At 36.4% G+C, this 19,923-nt stretch overlaps 1 protein-coding gene, 1 long non-coding RNA gene and 1 other non-coding gene across 13 annotated transcripts; 1 reads left to right on the top strand and 2 right to left on the bottom strand.

Moving 5' to 3' along the window:
* Positions 1 to 9,379: 9,379 nt before the first annotated feature.
* On the bottom strand, positions 9,380 to 10,760 carry LOC145584570 (peroxidase 44-like). Its single transcript, XM_081641391.1, has 2 exons — positions 10,497 to 10,760; positions 9,380 to 10,162 (listed from the first exon to the last, which is right to left on the bottom strand). The coding sequence occupies exons 1-2, from the start codon at positions 10,749 to 10,751 to the stop codon at positions 9,395 to 9,397; spliced, it is 1,023 nt and encodes a 340-aa protein (XP_081497517.1). The 5' UTR covers positions 10,752 to 10,760; the 3' UTR covers positions 9,380 to 9,394.
* A 1,755-nt stretch (positions 10,761 to 12,515) lies between these two features.
* On the top strand, positions 12,516 to 17,743 carry LOC145597461 (uncharacterized). 11 transcript variants are annotated; one of them, XR_014103359.1, is made up of 6 exons: positions 12,516 to 12,684; positions 12,874 to 13,359; positions 13,508 to 13,620; positions 13,821 to 13,949; positions 14,463 to 14,503; positions 14,895 to 15,166. It is a non-coding gene; the product is annotated as an uncharacterized LOC145597461 (long non-coding RNA). The 11 variants fall into 11 exon arrangements; XR_014103358.1 differs by having other exon boundaries at positions 12,558 to 12,684; positions 12,824 to 13,359; XR_014103356.1 differs by adding an exon at positions 14,167 to 14,353 and having other exon boundaries at positions 12,578 to 13,359; positions 14,623 to 15,166.
* Positions 17,744 to 19,330: 1,587 nt separating this feature from the next.
* Positions 19,331 to 19,437, bottom strand: LOC145607164 (small nucleolar RNA R71). The gene has a single exon (XR_014105514.1). It is a non-coding gene; the product is annotated as a small nucleolar RNA R71 (small nucleolar RNA).
* Between the last annotated feature and the right edge of the window lie 486 nt (positions 19,438 to 19,923).

Raw genomic sequence — 19,923 nt, 5'->3', positions numbered from 1 at the left:
TTGAAACCTCTAATACCATCAGGGGTTCTTTATATAAAACTGCTAATACCATTAGTAGTTCAACATAAAGAACCAAGAATACCATTAATGATTCTATAAAAGCTAAAGTAATCGAGGTAAATTCGACTTAAAACCGCTAATGGTATTAGATATAGAACAACTAACATCATTAGCGGTTTTATGTATAGAACCTCTAATGGTATTAGCGGTTCTTTATATTGAACCGCCAACATTGTTAGCGGTTTTATACTGCCAAATTCCAAAACTAGGAACAAATTTTATGTGAATCGTGGACGGTATTATGAGAAATAATTTTTAATCCACTTATATATGAAATTAATTTGTATTTTAGCATTATTCAGGGAAATCACCTTGAATAATGAATACTCCAATCTATGTGTGTGTTTTATTTTTGGACCGCAACATCATCTATGTTAGTCAATTGGATTCATGCATATTCTATTATTCTTGTGTCAAAAATTTCTAATAATGTGCTTCTGGAATGGTTGTGTTCACGCATCAATATGCTTGTGCTTACCCTAAGAAACTGCAACAAAAACTGTTAAGCTACATAGACCTTACGTACCCTGGGTTTTTCGTATACTCCAAAATAGGTTAAAGACCATGTAATTGTTAAATAATTATAATGAAATTCAAATTATAAAACTGTTTTAAAAATAAAAGGAAACGACACACAAATTATTCAAGTATGAAGTATATAACTACTAATCTACTATAATAGTATAATAAACATTTAATATTTTAGAAAGAGCATATTAAAAAGATGGAGGTTACGGAAATGCGCATGTTAAGGTGGATGTGTGGAAACACTTTAAGAGATAGAATCAGAAATGAGGTTATTCGCAAGAAAGTAGGTGTGGCGGGCATTGTAGATAAATTAAGGGAAAATCGTCTGCGTTGGTTTGGACATGTAAGACGGAGACCCGAGGGTGCACCGGTGCGAAGAGTGGAAGAGTGGGACCATGGAGGGATTAAACGAGGAAGAGGGAGACCAAAGATGACTTGGTTGGAAGGAGTGAGGAAGGATATGAAGTGCATGGATTTACGTGAGGATGAAGTTTTGGATCGTAAGGGATGGAGGAGAAAGATTTATGTTGATGACTACACGGAATAATCAAATTTGGTTCATGTTAGCCGACCCCACTTTTGGGATTAAGGCTTTGATTGATTGATTGATTGATTGATTGAAAGTTTAGTTTAGATTTGGAAAAATAGACTTTAATAATCCCAAGTATCAACGATTTACTTCTAATAATCTCAACAAAGGTTTTTTTTTTTATATATATTTTTTAATAATCCTAATTATGGGGTCGGTTTTCCACTAATAGATCCAAATGACCAATAACCTTATAAGCAAGTTATTTTTTTTTTATTACATGTGTCACGGTTCTATTTGTCTAGAAATAAAAAAGTTAAAAAAAAAATTAAAACAAAAGGTTAAAAAGAAATTTTTTTAAAATTTAAGGAAAATTTGTCAGGAAAAACCTTTTAAAGTGACCTTTTTGTCGGAAAAAACCTTTTAAAATTTTTTTGGCCAAAGAAAACCTTTTAAAAAAATTTTGTTGTTCAAGAAAGCAAAAACCCACTTTCCGACGTTGACTCACAAATCTCCGGCGTTGACCACGTCTTTTACAACATGTGCCATGCACATGACCCTTCTTTTCCTAATTACACCCCACTTTGCCTAATTTCACACCTTTTCCCTCCAATTAAACACACTCTCTCTCTCTCTCCTATTCTCTGTATTCTATTTCATCTCCTTCCTTCCTCTTTCTTCTCAAATTCTAACGCCATTGTTGGAGTGCATCAAAGTCGAAGCAGTCGAAGGCTTTGTCACTAATTTTCGACAACAGGTAAGTGATTATACCTTTGTTGAAGATCTGGCAGCCTTCCAGAAGTGCTCTCTGTAAATGAGTCCAGGAAATTTTCCCTTAAAATTGGTCCATATGTGTCTGCAGCAATATCTAGTTTCAACATTTGGTAATGCAGTTTGGAATGCATCTAACAAGCCCTGCAAATTCAGAAACCTTAATCAAACAAACCATTACAGTAATCACTAACATTAATGTTGGATTAGAAGGAAGTTGAGTAAGTAACCTTTTGCCTATCAAACATGTAGGTCATGTCTTCTTTCTCATGCACCCAGGTCACAGCATCAGCAACTGATCCAAGGTCTTCTTTCAGCAATGTGAGAAACCATGTCCATGTCTCGGAGCTTTCTGTTTCAACCACTGCCCAAGCCACAAGAAAAATGTTTTGATTCCCATCTTTCCCAACTGCTGTCAAGAGTATCCCTGGATATGGGCCTCTCAAGTGGGCCCCATCAACACCAAGGATAGGTCTACAACCACCCACGAAGCCTTCCTTACATGCTTGCAAACAGATGTAAAGTCTCTAGAAAAGGGGTGGTGGATGTTCAACCCCTGTGACCTTCACTTTTGCTGTTAAACCAGGATTGTACTTAATGATAGTGGCTGCATAGTCCCACACCCTTCCATATTCCAAGTTTGCATCTCCAAAAATCATTTTAAATGCCTTGGCTCTTGAATAATATGCAAGGTAATAACCAATTTCAACCCCAATCTCTCTTCTTGCTCTCTTCATAAAAGCTTTCAACTTCATAGAGGGGTCATCCCTCCAATCCTCAAGATATCTCTCTGCAAGATAGTCTGAAGAAATCTTTGTGTTATGAATTTGATGGCTACAAATATGCTTCAACCTTAACTTCTTGATTTGAAAGGTATATTCATCTTTCAGCTTACAGCAATACACCTTAAACTTGCACTTCCTCTTCTCTTTGCATGTGCACTCTAAAATCCTTGCTCTCTTCCAAGGACAGCTGCATCTCTTAGCATAGAACACTGTTACTCTACTCCTATTATTATGTAAGTAATAATAGTCATAACCATTCTCAATAGCATGGTGTCTAAGAGCCTTTCTGAAGATGTTGTTGGATGGAAACTTCAAGCCTTTACATAATTCAATTTTCCTCCTAAAGTCAGTGTCAGAATTGAACACTGGGAAATTTGGATTCTCATCATCATCTGAACCAACATTGCTAAGATTCTCATCATCACTGTCATTTATCTCCACATCCTCGGGCAATTGCAAGTCATTATCTTCCTCTTGTTGTTCCTGCTCCTCAATCACTTCAGCCCTCACACCACCTAAGCTCCTAGTAATTCTTTCTGAAATATCATGGTCAACATACTGTTGAAATAAATCATCATCATCCCTATCATCATAATCCTCCTCACTCAAATCTGCACTTTCACCACTCTCAGATCTGGCTTCAACATCCAATTCAACATCACCTTCAGCCAGCTCTGAATCTCCTAACTGCTTCTCAACCTCTTCTATCTTTTTCTTGGCTGACAAAATGGGCATTTTCACCCTTTTACCATCAACTATGTTGCAAGTGTTTTTTATGAAGTTAAATTGTAGAGGGAAAGGAGATGTGTTTTCTAGGGTAAGAGTAGTGTTTTCTGGGAGAACAGATGAGTTTTCTGGGAGTGGGGATGTGTTCACTTGATTAAAAGTGGCTGTGTTTGATGGATTAGAATCAGACGACAAATATACATGCATGTTATCTCTAGATCTAGGGTTTGGGTGTGGGGCCCTCATTGAAGTGCTTGCTGACTCACCCCCCCAATACCCCACTATCTTCCATGTCACTACTCTCTCTATTACTAGTGTCAGTATCTGTATAGAACCCAACATCTGGTCCATAATACTCCCTGTTGACTGCCTCATCCTTCTCTTTATGGATGTGGTACAAGTGGTACCACCCATCCTTTTCTGGAGCATGTAGAAACTCAGGAATCTCCACATCACTCTTTATAAGTTTCCTGCCATTGTACAAAGTACAACCCTTTCTCCTAAACCAGATTTCACCTACTTCATCATAACCTAACTCCTTCTTTATCCAGTGTGCAAACTCAAAATAACACACCTCATCAACATTAGGATGCAGTGATACACCATAACAATCACTAATCCCCTTTTCATATGTGGTTTTTTTCTATTTTGTAACAAAGTGTCCCCCATAGTACAATCTAATATTTATGGCCTCCATTAATTTATACCAAGGAAACCAAATATTATCCCTACCATTAAACCTGATTCAATTAAAAATAGGGCACTACCATAATCAGGATCTTTACAAAATGTACAAAAACAACCAAACCAAACACATGCAGCATGTCAGGCATAGAACTACTATTTTAATCAACACCAACTTAATCATCTACGATAATTAATTAACAATACCTAATCATAAACAATTTCAGTATCAAACTCGCACAAATAAAAAAAAAAATTGACCTAAAATTACCTTGGTTTCTGTATAATCGTGTAATTGGTCCCCCCTTTTGCTCTTTATTGAAGAAGATGCAGCACTTGTGTTGATGGTAATGGTCCCCCTCTTCCAGTTCCTTGAATTTGAGACTGTACGCTTCGACTTGTCCTTACCCATGGCCGAGCAAAAGAGAAAATTTTCAATGCTATGTTTGCAGAAACAAAAAAAGAAATCATCTTTAACTTAAAACTTACTGCTTGGGTTGGTGAGAAATCAATGCCGCTTCATATCCTCATTGATGATTTCGCAGCCATGGCAGAGAGGATTAATGGCAGAGAGTAGGAGAGAAAGAGAGAGAGTAGGAGAGAGAGTGTTTAATTGGAGGGAAAAGGAGTGAAATTAGGCAAAGTGGGGTGTAATTAGGAAAAGAAGGGTCATGTGCATGGCACATGTTGTAAAAGACGTGGTCAACGCCGGAGATTTGTGAGTCAACGCCGGAAAGTGGGTTTTGGCTTTCTTGAACAACAAAATTTTTTTAAAAGGTTTTCTTTTGCCAAAAAAATTTTAAAAGGTTTTTTCTGACAAAAAGGTCACTTTAAAAGGTTTTTCCTGACAAATTTTCCAAAATTTAATTACTTCCTCCGTTACATATTATGTGCAACATTTTCCAAAAACGGAAGTTACACATTATGTGCAACAAATTGAAACTTTCCTATTTTACTAAACTATTTTAAATAAAATTACCAACATGCCCTTACTAAAATTCAATTAACACATTAAAGCAAATATCATTAAGTTATTAATAACTCAAAGTCTCAAATTAATCTAATAATTTTTACCTATTCAACCTCAAACTAATCAGATTATTTCATCCTTCCAACCCCAATCAACCCCTGTACTTTCATTCTCACCATCTCCTTCAACCATCTTCTTCAACCATCACCTCCAATGGCAAACACCACCACCAGCCCACCACCACCACCACTATTACTACCACCGTACCCATCTCCACTCTACCTTCATCTACCCATAAATTCCCCCTCTCTTTGTTCATCTCCCCTCAAATTCAACCACCATCTTCGCCGGAAAGTTGCTGCCGCTATCATGCTTCGTTGTCTCCACTTTCTTTCTCCTTTTGTTTCATTTTTGTCACTAAAGCTCAAATTTGATGATTTTATCATTTTATGGTCAAATTTAACCATGAAATTCAAGATCTAGAATTTTAATGGTTAAATTTGACAAAATATAGCTTTAATTTTTTTTTTTTGAAACAAATAAAGCTTTAATTGATGATAGAGAAGGTAATGGTTTTTCATTTGTGTTATTAGCATTGGTTGTTTTTTTTTTTAGGGTCGGGACCGTAGGATTCATGGTGTTCGATTTTCTCCGTTGGAGGTGGTGGTTTTGGGGTGGGAACTACTATTTGCGGAGGGTAAGGTGGATATTTCGAGGTGGGTACAACGATTTTGAGCTGGTGGGTCAGATTTTTTGGAAGGGTTTATTTGGTTATGGGTGGTTTATTAGGTGGGCCAGCGGATGTCGGGATCTTGGTGGTGGTGTGGTGGGTCTGTGGCTAAGGTGGTTTTATTCGGTGGGGTGGGCGCCGGGCGGGGGTGCGTGGGTGGATCGCTGGGATGATCTGGTGGTGGTGGTGTGGGCAATCTAGTGGCTTGGTGGGTAGTGCGTGCCGTGGTGGTGTGGGATGAATTAATTATTCATCCAATTTACCCTAATCACATGCTCTCACTTTGTTAATTATGCTTTTCTATTTTTTTTTCTTGGGGAATGTGCACACCTCTTTGTTGCACATAATGTGTAACAGGGGAAGTAAAAAAAAACCCACCAGCCCCTCCCCCTTCCCCCATTGGCACCTCCACCACCAATTTAGCTAGACCATCGAACTACAACTATCCCGGCATCGACCCTCCCTCTTTCCTCTAAACTACCATCCCCTCTTCCTTAAAATCACCTCGGCATCTCCTAATTTCTCAACAATCGAAATAAGCTGGCGTAGGGGAGCGAGGCGTTTTCTGGAGTAGGAGAGGGGTTTTTGGGAGTAGGTGAGGGGGAAATCGACGCAGGGGAGTTTCACGAGCGAAGCTAGCCGGAAAAAGGAGATAACGAGGGAGGTTGGGATTTCCAATTAATAAAGCTAGCCGGAATGAAGGTTTCGCGAGCAAGCAAGCGATAGGGAAAAGTGGTGGTTTCGGGGATGGCAGAGGTTGGTTTAAGACAAAGGTGGTTATTTTAGAGGTGAGGCTGGAAAAGATGGTTGTTTTCGGTAAGGGAGGTTGCCGGCGTGGTGGCGTCGGATCTCGACTGGGCTAGGGGGATGGAGTGGCGGCTGGTAGGGTGGAGAGGTTTTCCTTCAGCAATCCCAACTGGTATTATGATATATAAATCATGTTTAGGTTGTTTTTTTGATTCTTAGTATCATGTTAGGATGTTTTATTGCTTCCTAGTATCATGTTTAGGGTAATAACTAAAAATTCCTAATATCAAGTATGATTGTTATGGTGCTTCTTATTGTCTTTCTTAATATCATGTTAGTATTATGTTAGGGTTAAAGCTTTGATCTTTAATGTTTAGTGACATGCTAGGGTTTGTTATTAATCTTGTTAGTATCATACCTAAGATTTTGCTAATATTATGCTTTAACATGATTATTTTAACATGATTATTATTTTTATAATTGTTATGATTATTCATTATGTTGCTTGATATATAATTATTGTTATGGCTTGATCACGCCTTTTATGCATGTTTAAAGGGAATTGATACTTGCAATCACGCTTAATAAGATAATTAATAATCTTGTTTAGGGTTAATTTGATTATAATTCAAGTGATCGCCAATAATAGTTTTATTTGTGCATTAATATTCAACCAACATAGATTAAACATGTTTAAGGTTAATCTACTGATTGCATGTTAGTCAGAAAGCGCACATGAATACGAGAAGAATAAAGTAGAGACCTATTATTAGGGCAGATTCTTTCTCTTTTAGATTGGATTTGTACCTTCCCCCCGAACACCAGTCATGGTTCAAGACCTATTGGAGTTGACGATCTCATGGATCGTGAAGGGGTGTAACCTTCACCCTGTGAACGGTTTACAAGTTCCTAAAACTCGTTGACGACTCTTTTGCTCTAGCTTCCTTCCCTTTGGACGCCACCACGCTTAAGTGTATGATCACAGTGGGGTTCAAGTTTGGGGTAATGCTTGAAATATTCCCTACACCAGCCAACCACCGAAAATGGTCGGCTGTCCTTTACCACCCACCCAACCCCTGAAACCACCCAACGAGCCCTCCCTAACCCCTTAAAGCGATCCCAACCTCGAATTCGACCACCTTAAAGGGGTAATTTTGGTTTTTCCTCTTCGAGCTCAACCTATCGATTGGTGGTTTAGGGGTGACCAGTGGTTTTTAGAGTTGGAGGAGGAAGAAGAAGGGGGAGCAGTAGCGGCAGGCGCTTGAACCCGCGACACCTCGCCGAAAACTGCTGGTTGAATCAACCAACAGATTCGTGGTAGTTCGTCAAGGCTTGAATCTGCGAGATCAAAGGCGGTGAACAATGACTTAACTGGTGGTTGCGGGCTTGCGGCGGAGGACGATGTTAGCTACGAGGTTGAGGAAGGGGATGGTCGATCTCCCGGTGGTCGGATTTGGGAATGAAGGGGTAGTTGTTGTGGCTGAAGGGAGGAAGGGTGGCTAATGGTCTGATTTTTCTTTTTTTTTTTTTAAAAAAAAACCCAATCATGTGCTGACATGTGGCATTTAAAAACAAAAAAAAAAGTTTACCATTTCAGCAGGTAACCGGTTTTTGGGATTGCTAGAGGAAAACTGACCTAATAGTTATTAGAAAATAAACGTTAGTTGGGATTATTGTAGGTAAATCGCTCATATTTGGGATTATTAAAGTGTATTTTTCCTAATTTTTTTTTTAAATTTTTCAGTTTTTTAATTTTTAATTTTTTTGTTTTTATTAACCACTCATATAATGCCACGTGTCAAAATAACCTGCTATATTAGATTGATGACCGGTTGGGTCTAATAGGGGCAAACTAACCTCATAGTTAGGATTATTAAAAAATAAACCTTAATTGGGATTATTAGAAGTAAATCGTTTATAGTTGAGATATTTAGAGCATCTCCAATGGTAAGCTACAAGCTAATATATTTTGTAGCTACAAAGTGCTCTAATGGTTAATTGTAGTATATTGTAGCTTGGAAGAAATATAAATAATCAAAATATGTTTTATTATACACATGTCATATGTTTAATGGGTGATATTATCTTTGAAAAATCAAGCAACGTTGCTTGTTTGAGCAAAGTTGCTTAATCTAGCTACATCAATTTTTCACTCCAATGGTAAACTACATGCTTGTAATTTTAATTAATTTGCAAGCAAGTCTCTATTTGTATACCATTGGTGATGCTCTTAAAGTGTATTTTTCCTTTAGATTTTATGTAAAACAATTGTCATTTTTTAGATACAATCCTCCGTTATGGTTAGATTGTAAGAATACTTTTTTTAAATTTTAAATATGAGACTGCCAAGTGTCCCTTTTATTCGCCATTACTAAATAAAGCCGATTAAATTGCCCAAAAATATGTACTGGTCAAAGTGTAACACTTAAAAAAACATGAGAGGAGTATTTCAGATTATGGATAGGATATCTAATATTCGATTTTATTTAGAATATCGGATATTTGAAATGTTTGAGAATCAATAACCAAATGGGTATTGGATATCCATTTTTTCGAATTGAATATCCAATCCATAACAAGTCTTTGGATCGGATATTGGTAAACTTGGATCGGATACCCATCAGATGTCTGAAAAGTTAGATCCGATGGGTTTGCAAAGAGTGCTTGGCCATTATAATGGGCTTGGTGTGCTTTTGATCCAATCACATATTTAATTGTTCATGGCTGTTCCGCTTTGGGCTTTAGGCATGATATTGAGGACTAAAACAATGAACATAGAAGTATTGATAAATTAGACGGACGGATGGAGAAATTTTATTATGTATAAACAAATAAATAAATGAATATCTAACACAAGTATATCTCTATTTGAAAAGTGCATTAAAATTCCTACAATTTTTCCTTATCTCCCCTGCATTGCCCTCAAGAACTTGCATATTTCCGAGCTTGACCATTGCCTTGGCAAACCTTTGTCCAAACAATGCATTATTAGATGCCAACCTAGAAACCAACTTAGAGCTTGATTTATCCAATGCTATTTCTTGGTCAATCCGTAAAATCCCTTTATTCTTCATAATTTGGTTATAATACTCGTTATCAAGCACAAATGATGTGTTTTGGTCAAGGGATGTGGTAGGATCCAAATTTGGATCCGATCCACACGTACTCATTAGGGTAGTAGCTAATTCTTGGTCCATAGTAGAGTCTGGTGAGCCGGTTCCTTGGAAATTAGTTAACCTATCTCGGAAGAAACTACAATGTGTTACACCAAGTGTGTGACCACCTAAGAGCACCACCATATCCGCTAGGGTTAATCCTCGAGCTTGAAATGCTTGTTGGGCTTGAGAAATAGTGGACGTCGGCCCAGGTAGATCCACCTCGCTAATACTTGAGACTAGCCCATCACGCCGCCCTGTTGGCACATTGTATCGTTGCCCCCCTGATAAGGCTATTGCATCTCGAGTTGCTAGTGTTATGATATCTGCACATGAGACGGTTTCAGGACATGCAACTTCTAACATGGACTTGATTTGGTCTATGAGTGTGTATTCTCGTACGGTTAAATTTGGAAAACCATCTTTTTCTGATTGGTTTTTTGGGGTGGAGTCTATTAGTATTGACGCATCACAACCCTGTGTATTAGACATAGATAAAGGATGATTGGTACAATATCAATCTAGACTTATAGTATTCAACAAATATAATTGATAGGACTCAAACTAATGATCTCAAAGTCACAAGGTTAGTTCCCCACATCTTCACCATAAGTAGTAAGAGATTAATTTATAATTGAACGTTTGTAATTAGTCATTTTCTACAATAGATATAGCATATATTACGTTAAATCTTGATCTAATTAAGATAAAAACTATTTTAGATGGATGAAGTAATAGCTTGCTAGCCGTACTAGTATAATCTCTAGACTAGCATACAACACAAGAGTAATAATTAAATTAGAGTACTTACCCTTACAAAACAATCATGGAAATGCATCCGAAGTAAGGCAGCAGTTATAGATTGATCAACCGCGAATCGTTGTTGCACAGCTTGTTGAACAATCGATTCAGCTTGAGGACATGAAGTTCCGTAGAAGCCGACTTGAAGTTTCGCCAATGTCAATGGAATAGAAACCATGACAAAAACTAAATAAAATTTCACTTGAGTATATATCTCCATTTTTTTCTGTACTTTCTCTCTTATTATGTCACAATTATATTGCATGTAGTGTATATATATATATATATAACAAAAAAACCAAAGTCAAATTTAGGTGTTGAAATTGAAAACAAGAGTAGCTAAAAACCCCAGAACATGGGTTTTTGAAACAAATTTGGGAGTGTAGTGAAATTTTTGTACCATTTTATTAAATCAATAAAACGCGTTGAGCGTATGATATGGCAAAATTGCGGCGCGTAAATAATGTTTCTCTGTCAATTTGAGTGATTCATGAATTCATGCCTTACAGACTTGCGGACAAAAACTATGTAACGCAAAACGGTCACTTTCATATTTAATTTATAAGAAAGTGGGAAGAAAGTGAAAACAGTTTCTCTTATCTCTTACGTAATACATACTGTATAAAAAATCATTTTAATGCTAAGATTTTAGTCGGATACTCCATTACTTCGTGGATTTCATATTAAATACAACACTTTTCAATTTCAATCGTTTCATAATAATTATAACACTACTATATTTGTCAAGGATTAATTTTTATTTCATAATTTTTGTGAAAAATTTATAAATTGCAACCATTTAAAGTTAACAAATTTTTATGGTGTGACAGGGGTTACTTATAAGATGTTACTTGTATTCTGGTGTTACTTTTGGTCAGGGTGTTACTTGTATTCGAGGGTTACTCGTATGGTCTTACTTGTTTTGGTCAGGTGTTACTGATTTGATATGGGGGTTTGGTCTGAGATTACTTGTAGGTGTTACTTGTATTTAGAGAGACCCCTACAAGTAATCCCAAAATACAAGTAACACCCTACAAGTAACCCTTGTCGCACCATGTGTTACTTGTAGGTGTTACTTGTATTATGGGGTTACTTGTAGGGTGTTACTCGTTCTGGTCAGGATGTTACTTGTAGGTGTTACTTGTATAGTATATTCTGGGGTTACTTGTATGGTTTTACTGGTTTTGGTCGGGTGTTACTGGTTTGGTATGTGGGTTTGGTCTGGGGTTAATCAGAATACAAGTAACACCTACAGGTAAACCCAAAATACAAGTAACACCTACAAGTAAACTTTGACAAAACCAGTAACACCCTACAAGTAACCCCTGCCACACTGAAAAATCTCTGTTTATAGTTAGTATTTTGCAAAGTCTTTTAAAAAAAAGTTAGTATTTTGCAAATTACAGCCATTATAAAATATTGCAAATTGGAGCCTAAAAGTTCTTATAAATTGTAGTATGCTTTAATTTTTTCATCGATTTACGTGTCAAAAAATATTTGGTTAAGGTTTTAAGGGCTATTTTATTTCTTAGGGAAATGAATTGAGTTCGTAATTAGCAAAAAATAACGTAAGTGCCTCGTTTTTACAGCAAAAAATAGTTGCCCACAAATCGATACATTTTGCACTTAAGTTATTTTTTTGCTAATTCCGAGCTCAATTCAGACCTTAACCGAATATTTTTCGACACGTAAACCGATGAAAAAGTTGAATCGAGCTGCAATTTACAATTTATAATAAATTTTGGGCTGCAATTTGCAATTTTTTTTTACGACTGCAATTTGCAAAATACAAACTTTAAATGGCTGCAAATTGACAAATTTTCCAATTTCTCTCCTATTAATCCCTCTTTCACAAATAATAAAATAAGGAGTATTAGTCTTCTTACCAACCCCACTTATACTATTTTTTTTATTTTTTTTTTTATTATTTCTCTTTCCTATCAACAATACTTTATCCTCACCCCTTAAAAGGTTTCACCTTGCTCCCTTATGAGCAGTAGCAACATGTGCCAATTGCATGTGTGAGCTTGCTGACGTGGCAAAGATGTGGCAAACTTCTTCACTTCCTCAGAGCTCCTACACCTAGATTATATCACTTAGCATGCATTTGCAAACAATGGAAATCTTGACCTTTGGCTTTTGTTTTTCTTCTGCATTTTACTTTCCTCTATGGGCTCTATCTCTGCAGTTTCTCTTCTGTACGCCTCTTTTCTCTCTCTTCTTTCCTGTTCACTTTCTCTACAACCATCAACAATGAGCCTTATTGGGTCATCGGAAACTTAATTTTCTTTATTTCTTCAGTATATTTTTTAATTCCTCTTTCCTATTTCTTAATAGCCTACATTGCTGTAGCACCTTCTGAGCTTTCTCATCTCCATCAAATGCAGCTTCTAATCTAAGTTGGATTTTTTAAGCGATGGTTAATCAAATTAGTTGTAACCACTGATCAACGCAATTTTGCCGGCCTGTCCTCCACGGTCACTCAGCACCCTCAAACTCCGAGAGACTGAGGAATGGAAGGAAAAATAGCCGCTGAACGAGGAGATAGAAAACGGATCTCGAACGAGGGTGAAGGTCAAATGATCGATTAATTTTTTTTGTGTTTTGTTACCTGTCAATTGCTAGTTTTTATTGGGGGTTCGATTGATTGAGTGTTAGATGTTAATTTTGCAAATATGTTCTAAATTTGTTAATTTATTTTGATAGAATTAAACTGCTAAATTACTAATAGTTTAGATTTTGTGTTGTGCTTTTAGATGATTTTAATTTATTCTGTATTGTTATATTCTCTGTCGCTCTTCTTATCAGCAATTCAAACAAACTGGCAAAACGAATCTGGCTATTATATGATTTATATCGAATGAGGCGATAAGGTTCATCTTCTTCTTCTTTCTTTTTTTTTTTTTTTTGGGATTTTTTGAGGAGTTTTTGAATTCTTATCTGCTGTGGTGGTATTGATTGCATTTTTTTGTGTGTGTGTGTGGGGGGTTTTAATTCTTATATTGGGAATTTTTTTGTTAGAGTTCTTCTAAAATCCAAGTTGATTCAAGGATTGCGGTGCGCTTGGTGGGTGGTACTATACTAAGCTGCGTGTTTGCGTTCTAACTCCCGCTAACTCACCTAAGGGCATTCAGGTACTAGAATTGATCATCCAAAATGTAACAATCGAGATTCTAATATATCTGTTAGTTTCTTCATCTACTCTCATTGATTATCCAAAATTAGCTTTCGATTGCAATGCATTTTTCTGTGCTGGTATCTCTTGATTATACTGATGATTGATTGCATTTCATTTTATGGTTGTCTAATATTTCTATGTTTTTATCCTAAGCAGATCTGATACTCCCAGCAGCAAGTCTGCAACAACTACACCTAGAGTTTTCATATTAGGCAAGGCATGATCACTTAAATCAGATGCTGGTTCACCTTCTCCTGTTTTGCCACTCGATTTTCGGCACCGAAAGTATGTTTACATGATTCCTTGATATCTCATTTAGTCATTTTGAATTATGGTTTTTGACTTATTGATGTACTAAGATGTCAGATATGCCTGGTGTAATCTTTAGAACTCATCTTTATGTTAAAAATAATAGCAAGTGATAATTTTGTGATGAATATCGAATTTGATTGGTTTAATGGTAAGTGTTAAGGTGTTAATGTATTCTCTGTTGAACATATAGGTGTATTTAAGGAAAAAGTAAATTTTTTTTGAAGAAATGGAGAGAAGATGAGGCCTTAGAGAAAAAGGATCATACAACTATGATGTGGTTAAGAAGGCAACTACTTCATCTTCTTTCTTCTCTCCTTTTCTTTCACTCTCTCCTCTTTTGAGCCTCACCTTATAACCACTCAATTATGGTGGAACATGTACTATTTCAATCTAATTACTTTGATTAATTGAATTTCGATCTTATTATATATTCTAAGTATTTATGTTATCATATTATTAATTTATATTTCGATAATTATAAAACAGACCGAGAAGGCCTTTTTGAAGCAGCCTAGAGTGTTTATGAGGTAATCATCCAACTCTGTAAAATGCTAAATTTGTTAGATATTTAAGTTTTTTTTTTTTTTTTTTTTTTTTTTTGTTTTTTTAACGGGAATTAAGTTAAATTATACTCCCTCTGTCCCAGTATACTTGCAACATTTTGACTGGACACGCTTGCCGATGCACATATTTGACCGTTGATATCTTTTATTATATATTTAAATAAGGTATATGAAGTTTATTAAGAAACTATACATTAAAATATATCCAACAAAATCTTACATGATTACATTGACTTTCATATAATAGCTAAAAAAAGAAGTCAAACTGAGATGTGTGAATAGTGCAAAAAGTCAAACCGTTACGAGTGATTTGGGACGGAGGGAGTATATTTTAATAATATTACGGAAATTGCAGCTTGAAGAAAATTGAAAAGGAAAAGCGACCCTGGAAAAGAGGAAACAAGCTCTAGAAGTGCATTAGTTTGTCTTTCAAGACTCCCAGAGAAGCTATTGAAGGTTATTTCTTTTCATTTTTTAAGGTTGAGTTTAAGTATGTTAATATGAAGTGAATGTGTTAGTTTACTCCTAGAGAAGCTATTGAAAGTTCTTTTTAGGTTGAGTTTAAGTATGTTAAAATGAAGTGAATGTATTAGTTTTTAAATGGTCGCTGGAATGACGACTCTGGTATTGATGACCTTTCATATCCTTGACAAACTAATTTACCTATGATTTCATATCCTGGAATTGATTACCTTTTTTGATAAACTGATTTGCATAGCTGAACTTTTAAAAAAAATTAAAAGTACCATTGTAGAGTTATCTCTGATTTCTGCATCTCCGAGGTTACTCCTGTTATATGGATGATCAGTCATGGAATACTGCCAATCCTTTTGATTGTCTCTGGCTGGGGTTCCTTAAAGCTTGTGGTCTCTGAGTTTCGTGTTGCTCCTTAAAGCTTGTAGTTTTCATGTTACTTCCACTAAAATAGGTATATTGTTATTGTTTGCATTTGATTTTTGAACATATCGCTCTTGTTAGCGATTAGGGTGGAAAAGTTGAATATGAGCTTTCTGATATCTGTATTTGTATTATGAAGCTTCTTAATTCTCATCTCACTCCTACTGCTTCTGTTAGTGAATCTAGAGTCTTCTACTTGAAGATAAAGGGAGATTATCATCATTATATGGTTGAGTTTAAATCTGGTGATGGAAGGAAAACTGCTACTGAAGATACTATGAATGCTTACTAAGCTACTCAAGTTTGTGTGTTTTTAGTTCTCTTCAATTTTTTCAATTTTGTGCCTTTTTTTAGGGTTTAGAGGTTTGATTTTGCAAAGATCTGTTTGAATTGATTTTGACCTAAAAGTTTTGTTTCAATTTGTATTTGTTATTGTAGGCGTCTCTCGAAGTACGCCTACGTTAAAGCATGTGTGAATATGTTTGGCACTCATAGGAAGTGAGAATTGACATAACACGATTAGGGACAAATAAAGTAGGGAGCGGCCAACAAGTTTTTAAGGAACTTGTAAACCGTTCACGGATCATAAAAGGCAACCATGATAAAGAGACAACGATAGGCAACAACGATTGACCCGTTAAGGTTACACCCCATTCAGAATCCATGAGATTACTAACTCCATATGGTTCGGAACCACGAAAGGAGGATCGGGGATGATGGTACGAAGTGAGTTATGGAGTCACATTCGCCCGTATTGGCCTCTACTCGATTCTTATAGTGAAAAACATTCCTGCGATCTCAAAGGCATACAAACAAAATATTCAATTCGCTCCAAACTATATTAAGCTAAATTGGTTGAATATTAATGCAACACATAATTCTAATATATTTGTGATCACTTGAATTAAATAACAAGATTAAAAGAAACCTAAACTGGTTGTCCAAATTATCTTATTAGGCGTGATTTTCAATTATATATTCCCTTTAACATGCAATATGATGATCAATAAATAATAATAGAATTAACATTAATATTGGAAGAAAATTAACAATAATTCTAACAATATAAAATCGTTAGAAAAATAATAGAAATAAAAGGAACATAATTCTTACTTCGATTCTGTTTGTTTGCAACTACAGAATAATAAACGAGTTAGTAACTTCAAGGAAATAATAATAAAATAATAATTAAATTAAATTAAATAGAATTGATTTGGGGCCAAACCCTCAAACAGTTCTACCTTTCATGCCTTGGCTTAAGGACAGAACCACGAGTAAAGTATGGACTCCTTGGAGTACTTGAAGAAGGAATTTTGAAAGAAGAAGGGTAGGCTAGTGTTTAGGCTAGAGCATAGAAGAGAGAAAAAACTAGAGAATTAATTGATGCCCAGTACATCAGAAATGAGGGGGTATTTATAGAGAAAATGTGTTGAGGGAGCACACGGAACCCTAAAATGATAAAAACCCTAAAAACGTATCTCGCGACACGGAAAAATGTACTGTGACACAGGAAGTCCCACCGTCAGACAGGAAACATTCTCGTGACACGGTGCAAATTTTGAGTGACGCGAGAAATATTTAGTAAACGGGGAAGAAAACGCGTTAAGGGTTTTGATGTGTCTATTTTATATAGTATTTTACCCCCGTCCCTTGGTCATAATTAGTAGTGTTTTTGGCTCTTTAGAGCCACTTTTATTACTAATTGGTGTTTTCTAGTGTTTTCGTAGATTTGGTTGACTTTTGCAGGGATTTATGCTTTTGGAGTATTTTCCCGAGTTATTTTGGAGCAATCACGAACATTGGAGAAGCACGACCAGATTCTATAGCCCAGGGCCGGTTAGAGCCATCGAACCGGTGATTAAGGGCTCGGTATAGGTGATACCGGGGCATTTGGACCGAGTATTCAAGACCGGAAGAGGAAACCCAGATTGGCCCGAAGAATTGGAGCTCAATCGTAGTCCAAATAGTGGCCCAAGTGAGCCGCCCGGCCAAAGAGGCTGGCGCCCGGAGGCGCGCCCGGCCGGGCGGGAGAAGCTAAGGCTGGCGCCCGGTGACGCGCCCGGCCGGGTGTGAGATTAGTATTAGGGATAAAAAGGCGCGCCCGATCGGGCGCGTGTATTTCTTAGGAGACGCTTAGCGTCGTTTTAATTTGTTTTAGTTTAGGATTTTGTACGGAGTATACATACTCCTCCGTAATACGATTTTAGCTCTCTCTCTCTCTTCCTCTTTTTACTCTTTCTTTACTCTCTTAATTGTTCTCTTAGATTTCTCTTCTCTTAATATTAGTTGTTTATTTTATTCCTTTCATCATGACTTATTTATTGCTTTGATTAGTTTAGTTTTTAATATGTGTGAGTAGTTCTATTTCTAGGGTTTATGGGGATCCATAAATAATATGAAGGGGTAATTTATTGTTGTTAATTATCAATGCTAGGTTAATTTCCTATTGATTGATTTAATGCTCTGTGACTAGATTAGGCCTGATCTTTTATGCATGAGTTTGACAATATTGATTCGAGATTCGACAGATGAGAATTGATGTTTAGGTCTAGTTTCAATTGGCAGATTAATTTATAAATGGTTAAGTCGAGATTCGAGAGATGAGATTTAATACCGGTAAATTAATTGTGTGATTGTAATACGTAGCGAAAGCCCTTTACAATCTGGTTAATTGATGCATTGATGATTGACTATTATTGATTATTGGTATTGCATGATAATTTCTTATTGAATTGTTTTAACGCTTTACAATTGCGGCTTGTAAAAGTATAGCAATATTGAATTGATGAATCGAGCAGATGTTAATTTGATATTAAAGGCTATTTCCAATGAGAACTTAGATCTAGTAAATTGCTAGAGCCTGTTAGATTTATGTTGATTAATAAATTGCAAGAGCCTGTTAATCATGTTATTTATGCAATGTCAATGATTGATTATTATGTTTTACCCTGGCGTATTATTTATTGGTGAACCTATGCCCTAGATCCTTTTTTATATCGTTTTCTCCCTATTCTCAATCTTAGTAGTTTAGTTTCTTATTCAAATATAAATATTGGTTACTTGATAATCTAGATTATTTTAGTTAATTAGGAATAGAAAGACTTGTTTCCCTGTGGAGATCGACCCTACTTCCCTATCTGCTTGAGTTAGAGGACTTAGGAATTATTTTTGATTAGGGGATACGACTTTACCCTGTCAAAATTTGGCGTCGTTGCCGGGGAAACGGTTTTATTTTTATTTCTGATTGTTTTTGTAGTCTAGATTATTTCCCTTTTGTCTCAGAGAGCGTTGGTTCTCTGAGACAAATCTCACATTTTCTTCTAGTTTTTGTTTATGCCCAGGTGTTCTAGATCAGGGTACATCCCATTCGATCCTGAGATCGAACGTTCCTTCCATAGACAGAAAAATTTCTACAAGCAAATCCTGGCGGATTCTGGTGATAATAACAATAATCACCGCGATCCTCCGACTGGTTCCAGCAATTCAGAGACATCATCAGACGCAGAATTAGAGATGACGGCTCCAAAGAAGCTTAGTGATTATTCACAACCAAAGCTTACGGATTTTCCACATCTCACCCCTACTCCAGCTCTTGATGGGGTTTAATTTGAAATTAAGCCTCAATTTATAACAATGATAGAGAGGAAGCAATTTAGTGGAGCCAAGGGTGAAGACCCGAATCTTCACATTGCCGACTATTGTCAATATTGTAACACCATCAGGCAAGCCGGGGTCACTCAAGACCAAATCAGGGAGATTCTCTTTCCCTTCTCTTTAACTGGAAAAGCTAAATTGTGGTTTAATGGCTTAAATAGAACTACACTTGGTATAAGTGACTGTGAAACTCTTGTTTTGAATTTCTATAAAAAGTATTATCTTGCAGAGAGAACAACCGTACTACGGAGTGCGATCCAGAACTTTGCCCAAGAAGCCGATGAATCTTTATATGAGGCTTGGGAGAGGTTCAAGGATTTACAAAGATATTGCCCTCACCACAACTTAGCACAATGGCAGTTAATCCAAGCCTTTTATAATGGCCTTGGAAATTCTTCTCGAATAATTTTAGACTTTGCAGCTAGTGGGAGGTTTATGAATCTTGATGTTGAAGATGCAGGTCAGGTTATTGAAGACATGGCGATACACAATTCCCAATATGGGAACCCTAGAGGATTTGCTAACAAGGGGAAGCATAGTGTCGACTCTGTATCCTTTTTGCAAGCTCAACTAACCTCTATTTGCCAAAAATTAGATAATCTGAGCACTGCTAATGTAGCTAATGTTTCCGCGATTAATAATAATTCTAATGAGGCTTTCTGTGAAAATTGTGGTATTGTAGGTCATTGGGAGCAAGATTGCAGGAGTTCCGTGGAGCAAGTTAATGCCTTCCAAGCTTATAGGCAGAATAACCCATACTCCAACACCTACAATCCTGGGTATCGGAATCATCCGTACCTTTCCTACCGGAGCACTAATGTTCAAAATCCACC

The sequence above is a fragment of the Chenopodium album genome, chromosome 2 (assembly GCF_948465745.1).
Source record: "Chenopodium album chromosome 2, dcCheAlbu1.1, whole genome shotgun sequence".
Classification (NCBI taxonomy): domain Eukaryota; kingdom Viridiplantae; phylum Streptophyta; class Magnoliopsida; order Caryophyllales; family Amaranthaceae; genus Chenopodium; species Chenopodium album.
This window is presented reverse-complemented; position numbering and strand designations above follow the sequence as displayed.

Bases quoted from the DNA above. Each gene is read 5' to 3' on its own strand.
- LOC145584570 (XM_081641391.1), bottom strand. From the start codon at position 10,751: ATGCAATATAATTGTGACATAATAAGAGAGAAAGTACAGAAAAAAATG. The intron at 10,163-10,496 runs GTAAGTACTCTA...TCTAATACACAG, and splicing joins TCCATGATTGTTTTGTAAGG to GGTTGTGATGCGTCAATACT.